This window comes from Xenopus laevis, chromosome 3S, assembly GCF_017654675.1.
Source record: "Xenopus laevis strain J_2021 chromosome 3S, Xenopus_laevis_v10.1, whole genome shotgun sequence".
Lineage (NCBI taxonomy): Eukaryota > Metazoa > Chordata > Amphibia > Anura > Pipidae > Xenopus > Xenopus laevis.
Window position 1 is genome coordinate 35,851,500 of NC_054376.1, and position 20,558 is coordinate 35,872,057.

The 20,558-nt window shown below is 38.9% G+C and overlaps 1 protein-coding gene across 1 annotated transcript; it reads left to right on the forward strand.

Moving 5' to 3' along the window:
• The first annotated feature begins 1,303 nt into the window (after nt 1–1,303).
• Nucleotides 1,304–19,881, forward strand: wdr76.S (WD repeat domain 76 S homeolog). The gene is given in 13 exon segments (NM_001096601.1): nt 1,304–1,368; nt 7,762–8,055; nt 8,305–8,391; nt 8,671–8,729; nt 11,758–11,884; nt 12,610–12,711; nt 12,805–12,851; nt 13,009–13,162; nt 13,731–13,889; nt 14,960–15,177; nt 17,685–17,834; nt 18,360–18,413; nt 18,891–19,881. Coding segments are annotated over 13 exon segments (1,743 nt in total). The 5' UTR covers nt 1,304–1,332; the 3' UTR covers nt 19,147–19,881.
• Nucleotides 19,882–20,558: the final 677 nt, after the last annotated feature.

The window sequence follows — 20,558 nt, forward strand, 5'->3', positions numbered from 1 at the left end:
TCAGACCTCAGCTCGTAAGCCAGGCTAATAGCTGAGGAAGGAGGTTGCTAATTCCGCAGCCCACCCTCCTAGATCCTCAGCCCTCCCTCCTCGGACCTCAGCCCTCACTCTTCAGCCCTCATTACAAAAGCCATCCGTGCTCAGACCTCAGCTCGTAAGCCAGGCTAATAGCTGAGCAAGGAGGTTGCTCATTCTGCAGCCCTCCTCCTCGGACCTCAGCCCTCATTACAAAAGCAATCCGTGCTCAGACCTCGGCTCGTAAGCCAGGCTAATAGCTGAGGAAGGAGGTTGCTCATTCCGCAGCCCTCCCTCCTCGGACCTCAGCCCGCACTCTTCAGCCCTCATTACAAAAGCCATCCGTGCTCAGACCTCGGCTCGTAAGCTAGACTAACAGCTGAGGAAGGAGGTCTGACTCTGAGTACTGAGGGCTGAGGAGGGAAGGCTGAGGAATGAGCCACGAGGGGTGAGATTGCAACAGCAAATGTGGGCAACACGGAGGTGTGACTGCAGTTTCTTCTGATAAGTGAGTAGAATAAGAGACGAGTCTGCATACTTCTTCTTTACGAGAGTGCTTGCAGGAGCGTGTGTTCTCCTGATGATGTCCTAAAATGCATTCCATACAGCTGGCTGTTCATACAAAGTAACAGTAGTCAGCCAGCTCAGCAAAGTAGTCAGACAGATCAGCAGATCAAGGGGCTAGGCTTAGGGAACTGTCAAAAACCATTAAAAATCATGAAAAGTCTACATGTTTTTTAATTGATGTATATTGCAAAGTTGCTTGAAATTGTGTTTACTTTTCTAAAAGCTTAAGTTATGTGTGGTTTTCCCCTTTAAGCAAGTAGCCAAGGAGTTCCATGCTCATATTTTACCACAGGGGTCCATTCATTTTCAGACACCAAGCACCATTCATTGATTTATTTCCCAAAATAGTCATGGCTTTTGTGAAGACAGAAGGGAGGGCTTGAAAAACTGGTGGGCACTTTGGGGGACAAATCTGTTTTATGTTCCGTGGACTTTTTCAGCAGATGTCCATGTGCCTCGAGCCACATCCTTCGTGTTTATTAATTGAAAACAATTGGGGAGAGGGGCGCGCTTTTTTTTTCAGTCACTCGTTATTACTATGGCACCAGCTGACTGAAAAAGCCTTGTTTCCGGCTGTCACTTATGGCAACCTGTCCTCCAATAAGGCTTACGTTAGCGTCACTTCCGCCCTGTTATTCCTAGTTATGCAACTTGAACCGGCGGGAAAAGTATTGAGGCATATCTCTTAGAGCCCAGTTGCATAAGCGGGAGAGTGTTGCATAAAGAGAGGGCACTGCAATGATTACCGACATGGAGGAAAAGAAAGAGACAGCGCAGATGACGCAGGTGAGCACGGGATAGCAATAACATGCGTCACGTACGTAACAGGAATACTTTTATGAAGTAAAATCTTTTTAGATCAGTCGCACACACTGGGGATAAAGAATACGCAATAGACAGTGAAACCCCCTGTAAACCGTGTGTAGTGATTGGTTCATCTGGGGGTAAATCCCTATTTTCCACTTTCTGTCACATTCCCAGCACACAGTGATTCTGAAGTATTCAGTCAGTAAGCGTCCCTTCATTCACACTAAACATACAGCAATGTAGCCATAACCAGGGACCCTAGTGCCTACAGTGGAACTCACAGTTTATGTTTGTAGGGGACAAGAAAAAAAAAAAGTCTTTCTTAGACATTTTAATTTACTGTCTCACTGGCAAGATTTAAAGGGTTAACTTGCCTTTCTGGTAACTTTTGTCTGTTTTCAAATGGCCTGCAACTCTAGGGTTTATATAGGCATAGTGATCCTGTTAAAACCTGGGACATGTATTATAATTAACATGTATTTATATAGCGCCAACATATTGCGTAGCGCTGTAAAGTAAATGTGATTATACAACTAAATCACATGAATTCTATACATAGAACATATGGAGTTACATACATCACAATCAATACAGGTACAAAAAGTGAGGAAGGCCCTATGCAAAAGAGCTTACACTCTAAAGGGAAGGGAGTAATACACAAGGTGTGGGAGTGGGCAAGATCGAATTAAGTGGGTGAGAAATGTGGTACTGTATGTGGTGTTGCGTTTGCTCAAAAGAAGTGCGTTTTAAGAGATATCTTGAAAGCAGAAAGGTTGGGAGAAAGTTGGACAGATCGTGGTAGAGCGTTCCAGAGGAGGGGTGCAGCCCTTGCAAAGTCTTGAATGCGAGCATGTGAGGAGGTAATGAGAGAAGAGTTGAGTAGCTGGTCAGCAGAGGAGCGTAGTAAGCGGTTGGGTGAGTATATAGAGATGATGTATAGATGATACAGCTGGCTCTCGCACACCCAAAATATATTATGCGATGTCTGGTGCTCTATGGTAGAGGTTCGGCCACCTCACAAATTGTTCAAGTAAAAAGTTATCCAAGGCACACAGGCTGCTGCAAGCAAGGAACCCCTTGCACGTTTATTGCGGAAGTGAGCAACGTTTCGGGGTCAAGCCTACGGTAATTAGTGAGCTCAAGCATATAAAGCCATACAATCACAATGATTGGTGCAGTGATAAAGTCATACATTTACAATACTTGGTGCATTTTACAATAATAAACATACAAATTACACATAAAAAGTGATGAAAGTGTTATTTAGATGGTACTTGGTTCCAGCACGAATAGCCAAATTTGCCCCTTTAGCTGATCCTAGCTGCTTTAGAGGCTGTGGAGAATTAGGCACAATGTTCCACACCTGGTGGGAATGCCCTTATGCCCGGAGATTCTGGATTAGAATCTTCAATATGGTATATTCGGTATTTGAGACCCCCATTCCTAAAGATCCTGTCCTAGCTTTACTTGGGAAAAAACCAGATACTTTATCGAAGTCTCAGTTTAGTCTATTTTCTTTTATAATGTTAGCAGCTAAGAGAACTATTGCTGGAGCTTGGAAACAGAAACAAATCTCAATAGAGCCAGTCAAATCCAGAATAGATTGGATTATGTGTCAAGAGAAAATGTCAAGTACTCTCCTCGACACTCACCAGAAATTTCTTGTGGTTTGGAGGCCCTGGATCGAATATAGACAGGGGCCTGGAGAGGTATTTATTCCTCTCTCACTGTAAGAATTATTTCTATTCGGGATACGACTCATGGTAGAGGTACTTATTATTTTGGTCCCTTTTTTTTCCCTTTTTTTTTTTTTTTTTTTTTTTCCCCCTTGGTGTTTTTGATTGTGTGTATTAAGCTTTGGGTTGGCCTGGGGGCCTGAGGCGGGGAGGGTATACTTAGCACAGAAGGACACAATAAGAGCTGAAAGTAGGGGGTCCCCCCCCTTTTTTTTTTTTTTTTTTTTTTTTCTTCTCCTCGTCCCAAATTTTGGAGGTGGGGGATAAAAGGTCACAGGGGTTGCGAAGTTATCAGATACCCATCTAAATAAACTTGTCACGTTAATTTACAAGGAGCATCACTGAGAGGGGTGTTTTTTTTTTTTTTTTTTTTTTTGGGATTATGGGGGTCCACTCAAAGGATCGATGTCTTGGCTATTTTAGTACCGGGGGCATCGTTCTTCACAATAAATTGGCTCTAGGTTTACATAATATAGGTATTGTAGATACAACATCACTGGATTTAGTTATTGACAGTATCATGGCACGGGTTTGTACTATATAAGGATCACAATTTATTAAGAAGATATTAGCACTTATTTCATGGAACTATATCAGGGGTTTTGGGCACGTGGGGAGTTTTTTTTTTTTTTTTTAGGGGGGGGTGAGATATGGAACCCAAATTTTTGTCCCGTGCTGTTGGGGTTTCACTCCACGCCTCAGGTCACCAGGTTAGAATTTTCTTATGGATTTGTTTATGTTTATTATGTATGACGGATATGGGAAATATAAATGATTCTGTGTAAAAAGCATTCTGTATATAAATGTGGTTTAAAAGAATAAAAATTTATTGAAACAAAAAAAGTGATGAAAAAAATTGGGATATAGTTCCAAAAAAATCAGTCCTTTAGTGAAATGATACCAAACTAACCAAAGTCCATAAATTTACTTACTATATAGGATAGGCAAAAAATACAAAAAATGTAAAAAAAAAAAAAAGTATAAAAATAGAATTATTCTGCGGTCAGGGACAGGTATTGTACGCCATTTCCCATCATCTTGTAGGGTAAGATTTACTAACCGCAGAATAATTCTATTTTTATACTTTTTTTCTGTACCAATCATAGTGAGCTCAAGCATATAAAGCCATACAATCACAATGATTGGTGCAGTAATAAAGTCATACATTTACAATACTTGGTGCATTTCAACAATGTTATTAATAATAAACATACAAATTACAAATAAAAAGTGATAAAAAAATGGTAAAATAGTTCCAAAAAAAATCAAAGTCCTTTAGTGAAATGATACCAAAAGTCCATAAATTTACTTACTATATAGGATAGGCAAAAATTAGCGCACAAAATACAAAAAGAAAGTATAAAAAATGACAGAAAGTACAGAAAAAAAGTATAAAAATAGAATTATTCTGCGGTTAGTAAATCTTACCCTACAAGATGATGGGAAATGGCGTACAATACCTGTCCCTGACCGCAGAATAATTCTATTTTTATACTTTTTTTTTTTTTACATTTTTTTACATTTTTTGTATTTTGTGCACTAATTTTTGCCTATCCTATATAGTAAGTAAATTTATGGACTTTGGTTAGTTTGGTATCATTTCACTAAAGGACTGATTTTTTTGGAACTATATCCCAATTTTTTTCATCACTTTTTATGTGTAATTTGTTTGTTTATTATTGTTAAAATGCACCAAGTATTGTAAATGTATGACTTTATCACTGCACCAATCATTGTGATTGTATGGCTTTATATGCTTGAGCTCACTAATTACCGTAGGCTTGACCCCGAAACGTTGCTCACTTCCGCAATAAACGTGCAAGGGGTTCCTTGCTTGCAGCAACCTGTGTGCCTTGGATAACTTTTTACTAAAACCTGGGACATGTCACACTACACTATTGTTTTAATACGTTGCATCAAATGGGACTGAAAGTTGAGTCCTGCGTGGGGCCATTTTTTGGGACCCGTACCCGACCCGTACCTGCAATCCGCAACCTGGACCCGCATTCTTACCTGCTTGGACCCCCGACATGCAAGTACCTTATCCGCAACCCGGACCCACTGACCATCAAGAATCAGGAAGTGCTGTCATTGTAAACCGGAAGTGACGTCATCGGAAGTAGACATGACCAGAAAAAGGGAGTAAATATCGCTATTAAGAAGAACCGCCGACCCGCATCTATACTCGGAACTTCTATCAGCAACTGGCAGGGTACCGTAGGTTATTGCGGGTAACCTGCGGGTACCCGACCCGCTGCAGGACTCTAACTGAAGGTATTATTTTGCCCTCAAATACATATTTTCTGTTTTTTGGGGGGGGGGGTTTCTTCCTCTTCCCCCCCCTCCCCTTTTTTTAGCTTTCAGCTGGGACATCTATGATGTTAGGGTTCCTCTGTGGCATCCAACCATTCTCTCCACACCAGGTCATATTTCTGGGAAGAGCCTCTTGCGGTATAGGTAAGTTGTATCAAGGAGAGTGTTGCTTATAGCAGGTTCTGCCAGCCGTGAAATGTGGGGGGACGTCCAATTCAGGAGGATACATTTCCTGGCATAGAACAGTAGTGTATGGAATAATATTTTCATGGCCGCCCTTGGGGTAACCTCGTCCACAACTACACCAAGGGGGTTTTACAGTCTCTCATTTGAAGAGATACTGACACTAAAAGTGAAACCTTGTTAATCTGTCTTTGCATGCTATTTATAATTTTTCCATAAAAGTACATAGTTAAATTGGGTTGAAAAAAGACAAAGTCCATCAAGTTCAACCCCTCCAAATGAAAACCAAGCATCCATACACACACCCCTCCATACTTTCACATAAATTTTAGCATTCCACAACCTCACTGTCTTCACTGTGAAGAACCACCTAAGTAGCTTCAAATTAAAGTTCTTTTCTTCTAGTCTGAAGGGGTGTCCTCTGGTGATTTTACATCTGATCCCCCCCAGTTCCTCTATGAGGGGGCTGCCATAATTGTGCAGCAGTAGTCTATATCAAATGTATCCAACTTAGGACATGTCATTTTAAACAGTTTTCAGAAGTAATGTCGCGCACAAAAAAATATTATGCGTTATGGGGTTTTTTTTTGTGTGTGATCAGAGTAACAACAAACCAAACATCAACATGTGCAATGCCAAGTGTTGGATGGATTGGAATCATGTCCTGGGGTGATCAAATTAAATTTTATCATTTGTCAGTATTCTCTTGGCATTTGCAAAACCCAATCTGTGCAAATGCCAAAGCTGTTGGCAACATTTGGTGAGGAAGGGATACTGTCCTGGGCTGTTTTTCATGGTTTAGGTGCATACAACAGCTCATATGTAAAAACAGATTTTGTCTCCCATCTTCCGACTCAAAGGCCCAGGAGGGGGAGGCCTTCCTATCCATCATTCAAGACCTCTCTTCACCTGAGGTTGTCGTCCCCATACTCCCTTCAGACAGAGGAAGGGGATTTTACACCAACCTATTCATAGTCCCGAAGATCAGGGGCTCTGTGGCAATGAGGCAAATTGAGTAACTTGCCTCAGACGGCAGCGCCCCACTAATTAGCAGGGGCAGCAAATATGTAGCACCTGGTAACTTTGAAACAGATTTCTGTTTTTCAAACCGGAAATTCATCTCTTTTAGTGCAGAGAGTGAAATTGCACTTATCTTCACTTCTCTGCTCTAGCAAACTCGATGCCCGGACCTCCCAGGACCCCCTCCTTTGCCAAAAAGGGTAATCATGGAGGGGGAGGAGGCAGCCACAACAAATTACCCAACGAATACATGACGGTTGTGGAAATCAAGGAAGCTTATTTACACTTACCTATCCACCCCAACCATCATAGATTCCTCCACTTCATCATCATTGCAGGGCACCTTTGGCAGTTCATTGCCTTACCATTTGGCCTGACCTCCGCCCCACACTTCCTCACCAAGGTCATGGCAGCAGCAGCACTGGCACACCTCAGGATGCAGGGCCTCAGGGTAATACCTTACTTAGACAACCTTCACAACCTGGACGTGGTTTGAGTACTGCAGGTTTACGCCAATGCGATTTGCTCCCTGCACAGATCAGATGCCTTGTTTTTTATTCTGGAGGGTCCCAGAAATGGCATCAGGCGTCGGCAGAGCAGGTCTGCCATTTTAAGTACTATCCCTTTGGATCATTCGATTCGCAGCGCACAAAAACAGACCAAAGGCAAACTCATGTTAGGTCACATGAGACAATAAATGGACAAAGTTGCGTCTTTCACACCAACACTTCCTCCTGTTACAATTAAAACTACAGTATTTCTGGTCAGATTGGCTCCAAGGCAGCACACAGACCATCACAAATTGGTGGCTTATGTTAAAAAGGGCAATATTTACAGATATATAAATTCCAGTTTTGTAAGATTGGTTTAACAGGCCACTTACTGTATTCATTCTTGGGGTATGTATTCATTCTTGGGGTATAGTTTTCCTTTAAGACTACAGCATCTAATCAAAACATTGATACATTAGTTTCAGATCCTACTGAACATGCTTCCTGAGCATAACCAACTGCTACAATACATGTTGATACATGTTCCTGATATTAAAGTTTAAGGGTAATCATTTAAAAATTAATGTACCCACCTGTATATATGATTGTTTATTTTTTTTATCCTATAGGAAACAACCCCTAAAGACAGTCGGGTTATTGAGGGTGTACGTCGTAGTTCTCGCCGCTCCCATGCAGAACCACATTCTCCTAAAAAAGCATATGAAGTAAGGGATCGTCGTCAAAAACGCAGTTTGGAGAGGGACCAGCATGAAGATGGTACACCTATTAAGAGAGCACGTCTCCCAAGGGAACAGTCTTCAACAAGAAAACACCCCATTGTTCTGCTGTCTCGAGAGATACCGGAGTATCACACAGAAACTATGCCTACTCCAAAGAAAAATTATAAACTAATCCCTGAACAGGTACAACAGGCTGTTGCCTATGTTTTCAATTCCATTTTTTTGTCCCTTTCTTTGATTTTTTTTTTTTTTTTTTTAATTAGGGTGGTTTTAACTAAATTTCATCCTCTGTTAACGAATGCTACAGATGACTGACACACCTGCTTTGAAGTCTTCTCTCCTGCTCATTGTTTAAAGTAGACTGTTTTGCAGTTTTATGATGCTGATTTTTATAGTTTGATTTTTACAAGACCTTTACACTTTTTTTTGCAGGTTACAGAACTGTCAGAATATGAAATTGAAAGGTTAAACAACATTAAGGAAAATGCAAAGTTTCTGCAATCATTGAAATTGCTTGAGGTATGTTGTTTGGGGTTTATTATACAAACTTGATGCGTGTTCTGAAAAGCTGCAATTGTGATTCATAAAACTCTTCTCAGAACATTTTCATCAGAGTACCTAGTGTTCATGAGGCTCAATCCTGCAAAAAACTGCTAATTTTCACCCCTCAGTTTGTAGTTTTGAATACAAAAGGAAGTGTAGTAGAGTTTTTCCTCTTTTTACTTCTTTAAAAAATTACACTTTATGTTTTTTTTTTTTTTAAATCAGAATGCTGTAACAAATATATTTGTTTTACAGACTGCCTCAAGTCTTCGTTCACCCCCAAAGAAGCAAAATCAGACCCGTGGTATCAAAAGGTAATCTATTCAATGATTTTAACATTTGCTGCAGTCTTACATTATTAGCCAGCTGAGGGACCAGATGCTTGAGTGTCAACTTAGGTCTGTGACATATGGGACATACAGTATTTTCTGCTCTCAAGTTTGTAGGCGCTGGAGAAACACCCAAATGTGTCTGTGCAGCCTCCTGTTTAATTATCTTAGACCATGACACCTACTAAAAGATGCATGTAGAAGCCAATACCTTTAGAGTTACTTGCCTCAGGAGGTGTTTACTTTCTTTGACTAATGCACCTTACTTATATTACTTTCTGATAACTAGGTTATCTGGTAATAAGGCAATTTTCATGGGTCACTAGAAATTTGCTAACCTGAAAGATTGTTATATTGACCAAATATTTCAATGGTATATAATGTATTTCTAGGCTTGCTTGAGCAGTAAAGAAAAAATACTATGCTTTTTCTTAAATGGGAGCTAAAGTCTAAAATAGAATAAAGCTAGAAATGCTGTATTTTGTATACTAAATATAAACATGAACTTACTGCACCAGAAGCCTAAATAAACAAAATGAATTATGCTTTCAAAGTTGGCACAGGGGGCTGTCCTTGTAACTTTGTTTACAATCTCTGCAAGACCATGCATATGCTCAGTGTGGTCTGGGCTTCATTAGGGAGGTTAAGCTTAGGGATCATCCTAAATTATCAAAGCAGCACAAGTCAAATATCTGCAATAGAAGCCAATACCGCAAGACTGATTAATAATCAGAATATGCAGAATGCACTGGGTCTGTGGATACGAATATCTACATAGTCGCTGGCTGCTCTACAGGGAAACAAAAAAAAAAAGTTGCTCAAGTTCTGGGAAGTAAGGTTGGCTGCCGTATGATCTTTTAGGGACCGTCTTAAGTTCCCTATCTGCAGCAGTCAGAGCAAGTAAAACGAAGGGGGAATTTCACTGCATACAGTCAGGTTTCTTATAAAAACTGTTTGTATTTTTTAATCAAAGTATATTGGAGATAGATTTCTTTTTTATTAAAGGAAAGTAAAAATGGGATTTTATTTTTTAGCCTTTAAATCCCCTTTAAGTTTTGACTGGTAAATCCAAGCACATAGTCTTCCAATGTTTGGCCACTGAAACGCACTAAAATTCATTCTTTAACAATGTTATGTACTATAAGGGCAAGAAGTCATGGCTGCTCCATTTCTATAAATATGCAACGTTTATTAGTTTTACTGAAGATAATAAAACTAAGTTAAAACTTATCTATTTTACTATATTCATAAGCACGCTACATACTGTCTATATGTACATATTACAATATTTTTTCTTTGGTAATTGTACAATACATTACAGGTATTATGATCTATTATCCAGAATGCTTGGGACTTGGGCCTTTCCAGGTTTGGGTCACTGTATCTTAAATCTGTCATCTTCTACAAAAGAAAAGAAGTCAAATATTAGTAGGGATGAACCGAATCCAGGATTCGGTACGGAATATAAATCAGGTGATCTCTGAGGCAGCACACAGACCATAACAAAATGGTGGTTTAAGGCAAGAGATGTAAAAGGGTTTGATAAGATTCTTTAATATGCCACTTAATTTAATATAAACTATCTGTTGCTCAAGTATTCATTTTGGGGGTATAGTTTTCCTTTAAGTGATGAACAGCGGGAAGAGGTGACTGACACAATATAAAAAGATCAAATATCTATAAGGGACCGGATGATTCAATTCAAACTTACTCACCAGTTGTATATCACACCACTGAAACTGCAAAGGAAGGGGAGTCGGCCAGAGGCAGACTGTTCTAGATGTCAAGACTTGAACTCTATCACTTAATATGGGAATGCCCATCACTACAAATATACTGGAAGATGGTGATTAAATACATGGTAAATCATCTAGCCTTCCCCAATGAATGCACCCCAGTAATATGCCTGCTGGGCCTAGTGGATGATCTTTTCCCTTTGAATAGGAACAGATCCTTATCAAGGGCTCTCCTATTCTTTGCAAAGAAAATAATTGTAATGAACTGGATGGGGAACACGGCGCCAAAGTGTAACATTGGATCAACCTGATAAATAAAGTTCTTCCCTCCATCAAATTAACATATGACTCTCGGGCTGCCCTGGGAAATTTTATAAGGTGTGGTCCCCCTGGTTAGTTGCTCACCCAATAAGTGATATAGACTCCTAGGATGAAGTTACATATAATATAAAATGTGATGTATAAAGAGGTATTGGTTGATCTTTGGGTAGCAAAATTCTCACTACTTACTACGGTTATACTGGTCTGTTAACCACCAATATCTAAATGTGCACCTTATCCTCTTTCTTTCTTCTTTTTATTTCATATATATTGTAAAATGCAAAATAAAAACTTTAAAAAAATAATATAATCACAACTTATCTATAGTTCCTCTTTTTGAATTCTATATTATGCAGTATATACAGTTACATTCATGTTAGTGATAAGAGACACAAGAGGAAGTTTTGCATACGTAGAGCTTAGTCTAAAGCTGAACATGGGCAGATTTAATCTTCTGATTTGGCCGCCTCAGCTTCTCTGCAGATATATGGGCCCTTCTGGATGGAATTATGGTATAATCGGATTGTTGGTCCAGGGGTTAAATGATCATATCAGTTGATTTTACACTATAAGTATGTTAGCACATTGTGCAGAGATCTGCTGCGTTGGTGATCTTGCTAAAAGAGCAGATGTTTGTATCTTGCCAGCTTTATGTGGTATGAACACTAATAAAATAGTAATGAGTGCTACAGTTTACAAAAGTTGAGGCATCGGCCCTAGGTCTTTGGAAGGATTTAAGTTTAGAAGAGGATTCTTTATGTAGGAATTCAAGGAAGCAGTGCCAGAAGTAAGGAGCTGGAAACATCCTCATCTTTTTATCTTTCCATGAAATTTTTTCCCCCTTGGGCAATGATATGTCCAAACTTTATACATTTTTCATTACAGTGAGGGGAATGCCTTTCATAAGATCTTGTTTGTGTTACTGATTCAAATTCAATGTACAATGCATTTTTTAGGGAGAAGCAGACTAAGGTGGAACGGCAACCAATAATACGTAGGTCAATGAGACTGCAGCGAATTGACCCTTCAGGAGCACCACTTCCCAATGTCATACAGCCACCAGAGCCATTACTGGAAGAGCATGTAAGGAATGCCTATGTTGCTATAGTTTTGTAGATCATAAGCAATCCAGGTCATGTTGCACCCTGGGATAGCAGAACCTGCTGCCACTGTATATGTGTGTCTGGTTTCCAGGTGCACCCGCCCACTTACCTCTGTCCTGGGAAGGGGGCTGAGTTATCTTCTATCTATCTTAAACAAGTTGTCCTGTTAAAAAGGGAAGTTTTGCTTGTAGAGTTCTACTAGAGCACAGTGTTTAACTTTTGCAACTATCTGCTGACCCTGTTAGGGTGATGCTTGATTTCAGTTTGTTCCCTAATAAAAACCCTCCTCCGCTTTGACATAAAATAAAGCAAGGCAATTGTACTTGAGAGAGACGTCCATATATTGTATGGCGCAGTTAGGTGGTCACTCACTGCATTGCATTTAGCCACACACATTTTGATTTCTTGCAATGTTATACTAAAACAAATGGTAAAGTGATGGAAGCTTGTGGCCAGATATCCTTTATACCTTTATAGAAATAATATAATGTATGAATATTTCCATAAAAACAAAGTGACCTTTTAAATTTCTGCAAGTATGCTGAAGATCATTAACATACAGATTTGTTTTTTAATCCATTTAATTTTGTCCATAGATGGTGATCCAGTTTGGAGAAACTACATGTCTTTTTTTATGGTGATGTTTTTTTTCATTCATTTTCTGTGCTATACAGCTAAATAGCTCTTATTTCCCATGCACTATAGCCAGTCAAGCCTCCAGGACCCTTGGAGATGGTTCCAACCAACCTTAAAGGAGACTGTATATCTGTTGAGGAGTTTCTAAAAACCTGGGCATCTACCAGTAAGGTACTTACTAATTCGCTTTATCAGCTAGTTTGTCATACACTCGGCTGTGAATGACAAAAATCTTTTTTTTTTTTTTTTTTTTTTATTAAACAGGAAAGCCTTAGAAGTTTGAAGAAACAACCAAGCAAGGATTTTAAAAGGTATGGAAGACTTTGTGTGTGTGGTTTTTTTTTTTTATATTTATTTTTTTTTTTTAGTGTTTCTTATCTTGTTCCTTCCTGTAGAAAGTGTATTTGGCAAAAGAGAGTATAGTGTGTGTCATTACTCTGCTGCATTGTTATATTTGTTATTCTGTAGGTATACGGCCTGTTTACAGACCATGACCCTAAGAGAAGAAACCGTAGCAAAGGTTGTCCAGAACCGTATATTCTCAGTGGCCATACATCCATCAGAAAGCAGAACCATCGTGGCAGCTGGAGACAAGTGGGGACAAATCGGACTTTGGGATTTGGTGTGTATTCCTTCAGACTGTACACCATTCAAATATACAACATTTAGGGGCAGATTTATCAAACTGTGAGCATAGAACATACCACAAAAATACTCACCCGTGTTCTATTCATTCATTTGGGATTTTAAGAGTTTTATTTCTCATTGGAGTTCACCATTTAATAAATCTGCTTTTAAAAATCCAATAGGAATTAATATAAAGTGAGTTTTTCTGTGGTAAGTTCTAAATCCACATTTTGATAAATCTGCCCCTTAAATATAAACTTATTCAGATTGATCCCAGTAAAATGGGAATTATGTTTGAAATGTACACTCTATTGACTTTGGTTTACTAAATCAAATGTCTAAACTGAATAGTGTCTTTATATTACCTGTACTAGCTTTATATATTCTTTCCAACTGGAGCAAAAGTGTAACCGTTTACACATGACGTAGTTAATCATGTGCCAAAGAAAAGGTGTAGTCCAATTTAAATACAATTAGCCCAGTTTGTATGCGGCAGTTAACATTTAACAGTTTAAGTTTATTTAAGTTACCCATGATTTAATTTTATTGCATTTCCATTTTAGGCAGACCTGTCTGGTAATGATGGAGTCTATGTGTTTGAACCTCATTCTCGACCAATAAGCTGTATGTCCTTCTCACCGGTTAACAGTGCGCAGCTCTTTTCGCTTAGCTATGATGGCACAGTTCGATGTGGTGATGTGTGTCGCTCAGTCTTTGATGAGGTACTGCATATCTATCTCATTTTGTATGTACTTTAATGTCATATAGCACAGAAATAATAGACACAGTAATGTTTAACTGGCCAGGTGTTAGGTCATTAAAGGGAACCTCAGGTTTTTTTATTTTTCAGTCACTACGGTCTCCCTTTTCTTGCATATATACTTCAAAGGCATGTATTAGGCCTCTGACTTCTTTTTATTTTGAAATGTTATGCTTCATTTGACATTTGTATCAACATTAGGGCAGGCAGGCAGTACATTTCAGACATTAAAGGAAAATTCCTCAAAAACATAACTAATGCCTTTTAAAAAGGAATCATAATTTCAGGCAACTTTGCAATATACATCATTTAAAAAATATGCAGACCTTTCATGATTTGTAATGGTTTCTGACAGTTCCCTAAGCCTAGCCCCCTGCTCTTCTGCTGATCTCTGACTACTTGCTGAGCTGGCTGACTACTGTTACTTTGTATCAACAGCCAGCTGTCCTCAGCCTGCATCCTCCAAACCCCACAATTCCCTACACATGTGATTTTAATAAGGAAAGGAACATCAGAGTGCAATGCATTGTGGGTTATGTAGTTCCTGCATGTTGTCTGGAAGCTGTGGAGAAGTTGTTACAATTTGTAACACCAGTGTTTAGTCCCTCCTTCTCTGCCAGAATTTCAAATGATGCAGAAAGAGAAGAACTGTTAAACAGCTGGATTTCAGCATAGAAAATAACATTTATTCATACTTTTTGAAGAAACTGGTAACTGTGATGTGTATATTAGGGGTTTCTGTGTTATGTGGTCCTCTTTATCAGAAGCCGGAGTTCCCTTTAAACGATATGGTTATCTGTAAAGTGTGTTTCATGCTATCTGTGTTGTCCTGTCTACTGTGTTTAGCACTGTGGCCTTCCTTACATGTGCCTCTAATTATCTATTAAATAAATAAAGCACATATAATTCTTTGCAAGTCCTTTAAGTAAGAACTAAGTTTTTTTACATTATAGGAGCTGGGGTGTTTGTCAGTTTTTGCCTTTTTTTTTTGTTTTCTTTTTTACTCAAAACGTTTAATTTTTGTCTTCACAGGTTTATCGTGATGAACAGGACAGTTTCTCCTCATTTGACTATCTGTCAGCTGACTGCTCAGTCTTGATTGTTAGTCACTGGGATTCTTACCTCTCTGTAGTGGACTGCAGAACACCAGGGACATCCTGTGAGCAAAGAGCATCTCTAAACATGAGGAGTGCCCGCACTACAAGTGTTCATCCTGTCAACAGAGACCTGTGTGTTGTAGCAGGAGCTGGGTAAGTTCATTATGCCAGATAAAATCCAGATGAGCTTTGACTAATCATTTGGAACTTTATTGATCTAACTTTAAGGCTAAATGCATACAGTATATGAGGCTTCTGCTTCTTTAATCTTAGACTTGTCCCTCTTCTTATCTTGCCCACAATTCCTTTTTTCCCTTTGTTTTGTTTTTCAGTGAATTTGACTAATGAAACTAGGGCACCAATTGTACTTCATGCGTTCAAACTCTTTTATAGTCTTAGTCATTTTAAACATTTTCCTCTGAGGGACAGGATTGTGTGGGCAAATAGAATTTTTTTTAATTAATTAATCTGATAGTTATTTTTGGAACTAGAAGCCTAATTTGCCATATTTTTATCTTGTTAGGTGGATGTAGCTAGGGGTAAAACACCCTGTCAGCAATCCCTATGTAAACCTACATTTATCACACAGTGACTTTTGTAATGCCAGAATTTTGCTGGCGAAGTTAAAATGTCATTATTATTGTTCTTTTAGCAAAAATATCCCGTGAACTGCTAGTTTTAAAAAGTAAAATTGTTATTAAGTTAACATATTAAAAATAGTACATACTGACCCCATATGGGGTCAGTATGTACAGGTTTGGGATCCGTTATTCGGAAACCCGTTATCCAGAAAGCTCCAAATTACAGAAAGGCCATCTCCCATAGACTCCATTTTATCCAAAATATAAAAATGATTTCCTTTTTCTCTAATAATAAAACAGTATCTTGTACTTGATCCAAACGAAGATATAATTAATCCTTATTGGAAGCAAAACCAGCCTATTAGGTTTATTTAATATTAACATAATTTTCTAGTAGACTTAAAGGTATTAAAGGAGAAGGAAAGGTTAAAACTAAGTAAGCCTTATCAGAAAGGTCCATCTAAATATACCAGTAAACCCCCAAAGTAGTGTTGCTCTAAGTCCCCTGTCAAAAGAAACACTGCATGTCTTTCCATCTATTGTGTACACATGGGCTTCTGTATCAGACTTCCTGCCTTCAGCTTAAACCTCATTGCCCTGGGCAAGAGCATGCTCAGTTTGATCCTTTCCCCCCTCTCCCTTCTCTACTGTAATCTGAGCCCAGAGCAGGGAGAGACTCAGGCAGGAAGTGAAGTCACAACACATTAATACTGCAGCTCCTATCCTAAACAAACAGAGAGCTTCTAGAGCTTTTTACTCAGGTATGGTAAAACATTCTACAGAATAAATATAGCAGTGTAGCTTGCACTATTGCAGCTAATCTATTGGCAATAAAATGCCTCCGTAGCTTTCCTTCTCCTTTAAGATACAAATTACAAAAATATCTGTTATCCGGAAAAACCCCAGGTCCCGAGCATTCTGGAAAACCGGTTTCATACCTGTGCTATTTTTAATATGCTAACTTAATAAAAATGTGACTTTTTATAACTAACGGTTCCCAGGATATTTTTGCTAAATGGATACTTGAGGGTGCCCTGGGGACTAGGTCAAAATCCTGAAACTTCATTACCCTGTGTGGACTGGCAAATTAGACCCCACCCCCCTCATTATAATTCTTTTCTTCATTGTTATTTTCTGCTAATGATTCAGCTTAGTGATTTTTGGTTTTAAAAACAGGAACGTTCCTGTTAATCAAAATGGTTATAAACCCTGTAGAAGTAGCAACAGATAATGTTCATATATGGGAAGCAAGGAGACTACATGGACACTTAACAATTTGCTAAACAGTGTTTAGAATGAATGTAAAGATTTTTTTTTTAATGCCCATGCTGTTTTTGTTGTCTTCCTGTTTAATGTGGTATAATTTTTATTGAGCCCGCAAAGTTCAGTTTCCCCTTAAAACAACAGTATGGTAATTTGTCATATGAGGAAAGACTGGTTGTATAGCATAGCATTATAAAGGCCACATTGGAGCATATTTTCATTTTGAATGGTTTATTGCACTTTTTTCATGGAAAGGGTTGTTAAGTTGCTCTTTCTGATAGGCATGTTATATACATGGTTATATCAGGAAATATTAAACCTGGTTCAGAGCAGATATGTCTTACTGCTGGATAACTACCGAGGGCCAACGTGGGCACACGTTGTGTGTTGGATACTGTGCCAACTAGTTTCCAAAAGGAAATAACTACATACTTCTAGAGGCTGCAGTACACTACAAATTTCACTACGGTGGATGAATCTTGTAATCGCTAAGTAAATTTAATTACGCAATTCGGCTTAAAGGAGAAGGAAAGCTACCGAAGCAGTTTATTGCCAATAAATAAGCCACAATAGTGCAAGCTATAACACTATATTTATTCTGCAGAATGCTTTACCGTACCTGAGTAAACATCTTTAGAAGATCACTGTTTGTTTAGGATAGCAGCTGTAGTATTAGCTTGGTGTGACATCACTTCCTGCCTGTGTCTCTCCTACCGGAGTCTCTCCCTGTGAAATAAAGCGCCTATAATATTTTCACAGTAGTTGTGTTTTCATTTGATGTCTGTTTTTGTAATCAGTATTCACCTTTCTTTTCAGAGATGTTTGTATTTTTGATGTGAGGCAGTTAAAGAAGAAAGCCCAGCCTGTCTTGTCATTAACAGGACATAGTAAAAGTGTGGCATCTGCATACTTTTCTCCTGTAACTGGAAACCGCATACTGACCACTTGTGCTGATGACTACATCCGGTAAATACTTTCTTCATAATATATGGTGTTGCTTTTACATGGTGCTTACAATTAGTATTATGTAATATAAAAATAGCCCCTTTATTGGAGCTCTCTATAGATGTTCTCTGGTCCCTGTCTGTGTTTCTAATGAGGGGTGGGTGTGTCCTAACGGTCCCTGCCAGAAGCACAGTAGGAGGGGGTAAGCCAATCACAGCCCTGCAGTTACACATGCAAAGAAAGGCTTCATTTCCCTATCAGGTCCTGCTAGCTGCTGATTGGTTCCTGTCCTACAGTACAGTGAGCTGAGAGCCGCCGGCTCCCCTGCACAGCCTGGGAATTCAGGGAGCAGGACAGGAAGGGAGGGATTATTTTTGCAGAAATATTCAATAAATCATTCCGAAACGCTACTTTTTTATAAGCACAATTCTTCTATATCTAAAATAAGTATAACGCACTGGTACTTTCTTATTTTTTACACAATATGTCTCCTTTAAATTGTCTGGGCACAACAGCAATGCAATGAATGTTTTGTTTTCCTTACAGGGTATATGATAGCAGCAGCTTGTGCTCTGAAGCTCCTCTTCTCACTGCATTCAGGTAATGTTATTTTCTTATATCCTTAACTGTGTTATAAGCTAAAGCTTAGATATAAAACCACACAAAGTTTACACCTGTTAAACAGCAGCGGTGTACCGTTTCCACTAGCCAAGCAGTGGTTTGAATGACTGGCTAGAAGATGAATATGGACGGCCTATATAAAATGATTAATAAACATATCACTATAATCTATGCTTGCAGTCCATCTACTTTTATGGTTGCTAGGGACACTGATTCAAAACAGCATTTTCTGATTTTGGTTATGAAGAGGTAGAATATAAGTCAAACAGAAAAACCTGTACAATGTTACATGAAAGTATCTTTCTTTAAGATAATTTATTAGGGGAACTCTTTAATGCCTCTCTCCTCTAACACTCCTTACAGTGTAACTAGCACATTTATGGTTAGCTCGGTAGTTAATGGAAAATGTTGCTATGTTCCCAAATTGAGCCTGTACTGAGAATATATTCCTTTCAGGCACAATAATAACACTGGCCGCTGGCTGACACGTTTCCGAGCTGTGTGGGACCCCAAGCAAGAGAGTTGCTTTGTAGTAGGGAGCATGGCAAGACCCCGACAAATTGAGGTTTACAACGAGAGTGGGAAGTTGGAACATTCCTTCTGGGACTCGGAACACCTTGGCTCTGTGTGCTCCATTAATGCCATGCATCCTACTAGAAATCTGCTGGTGGGAGGAAACTCCAGTGGGAGGCTGCATGTGTTTCATGACTGATAACCATCACCACCGTGACCTAAAGCTTTACTGTATCTTCATTGTGTGGACTTCCAACCTCAGTGCCTGTGAATATAGTTAAATGGACTGCAATTTAAAAAAAGCTGTAATGGTCCAGCTATAAGGACAAATGCTTCAGGGAAAAAACTGTTACAAAAGTCTCTTTCTAATAACGAATGTATAATAATTTTATCTGCCGAACAAATGTAATGGTATTAAATACAAAAACATGCTTTTGGCTTTGTTGTGTAAGTGTATATGGCAGCTCCCTTAGTTGCCTTGGATAGAGATTCAAAAAATACTGATGACAAGGAGGCAGTTTCTATTTGTAAATGTGGCTAAATCCATATGTATTTGTGTTTCTGAAGCTATTATTACAAAATATACAGTTATCACAGGAAAACATTTACTATACTATTCTGTGAACTGAAATTGCATCTCCCATAGTTTGAATTTTGCCAAAAGCATAAACTGCCTATAACCGTGTTTTTTTGCTTCTGTCTGTATTGTCTGTCTCTCTCTCTGCATTGTCTATATGTCTGCCCCTACCCCTGAAAACCCAGTATCTTGATGGAGAGATCATTCTCTCTCTTCGCACAGTGTGTCTAGCAATGTAATTCTATGTCTTTTTGTTGTTGCTTAGGCTCAAACTTAGCATCAAACAAGTTGACAATGAGATGGCTTTTGTTTGTTATTATTGGTAGAAGGAAAATAAATATGGTGTTATACACAGGACAGACAAATGGTACCTGACATTCTGTACCCATTATACAGCCTCTTGCTGAAGGAGACCACCCAAGACAAACAGCTGAAAGTTAAAGATGAATATCAGGTCTGTATAGTAGTTTAAATCAGGGCATATATTCTTAAGCTCACTTGGGTATCTGCTATTATTGGTAAAAATGTATTCTCATTGGAAAAATGTGACAATAGAGTCAAGTAAGAATTTCCTGTAGATGCTCACAGCCGTATCCACCCTGCCTGAAAAGATGTCGACTTCTTTTCAATCTGTCTACCCATAGGTATTTGCAGCTTGCTTTTACTAAATCTGAATGCTGGATCTTTGCTCTGTATTCACTCAAAATGTCTGTCATTCAATATTCTCCTTTCTCCCAGCACTAGGGTCTGAATAGCTGGGCTATTCTTTTTCTTCCCAGTGTGTGTGTGTTGTCAGTTATTTTCTTTACCCCTCCCCAGCTGTTGGGTCTGTGCTATATTTTCTCATCCTAGTCTGGTATTTCTGTCTAAAAATATCCTTTTGGCATGGCTAGTTTTCTTAAACAGTAGTATCAGTGTGTATGTTCATGTACCATTTTTGCCTAGTGTCTAGGTGGCAGTGCTATTTTCCGTCATTTGCTGTGTTTAGGGTATTGCCAGGCCCGGATTTGTGGGAAGGCTACCTAGGCCCGGGC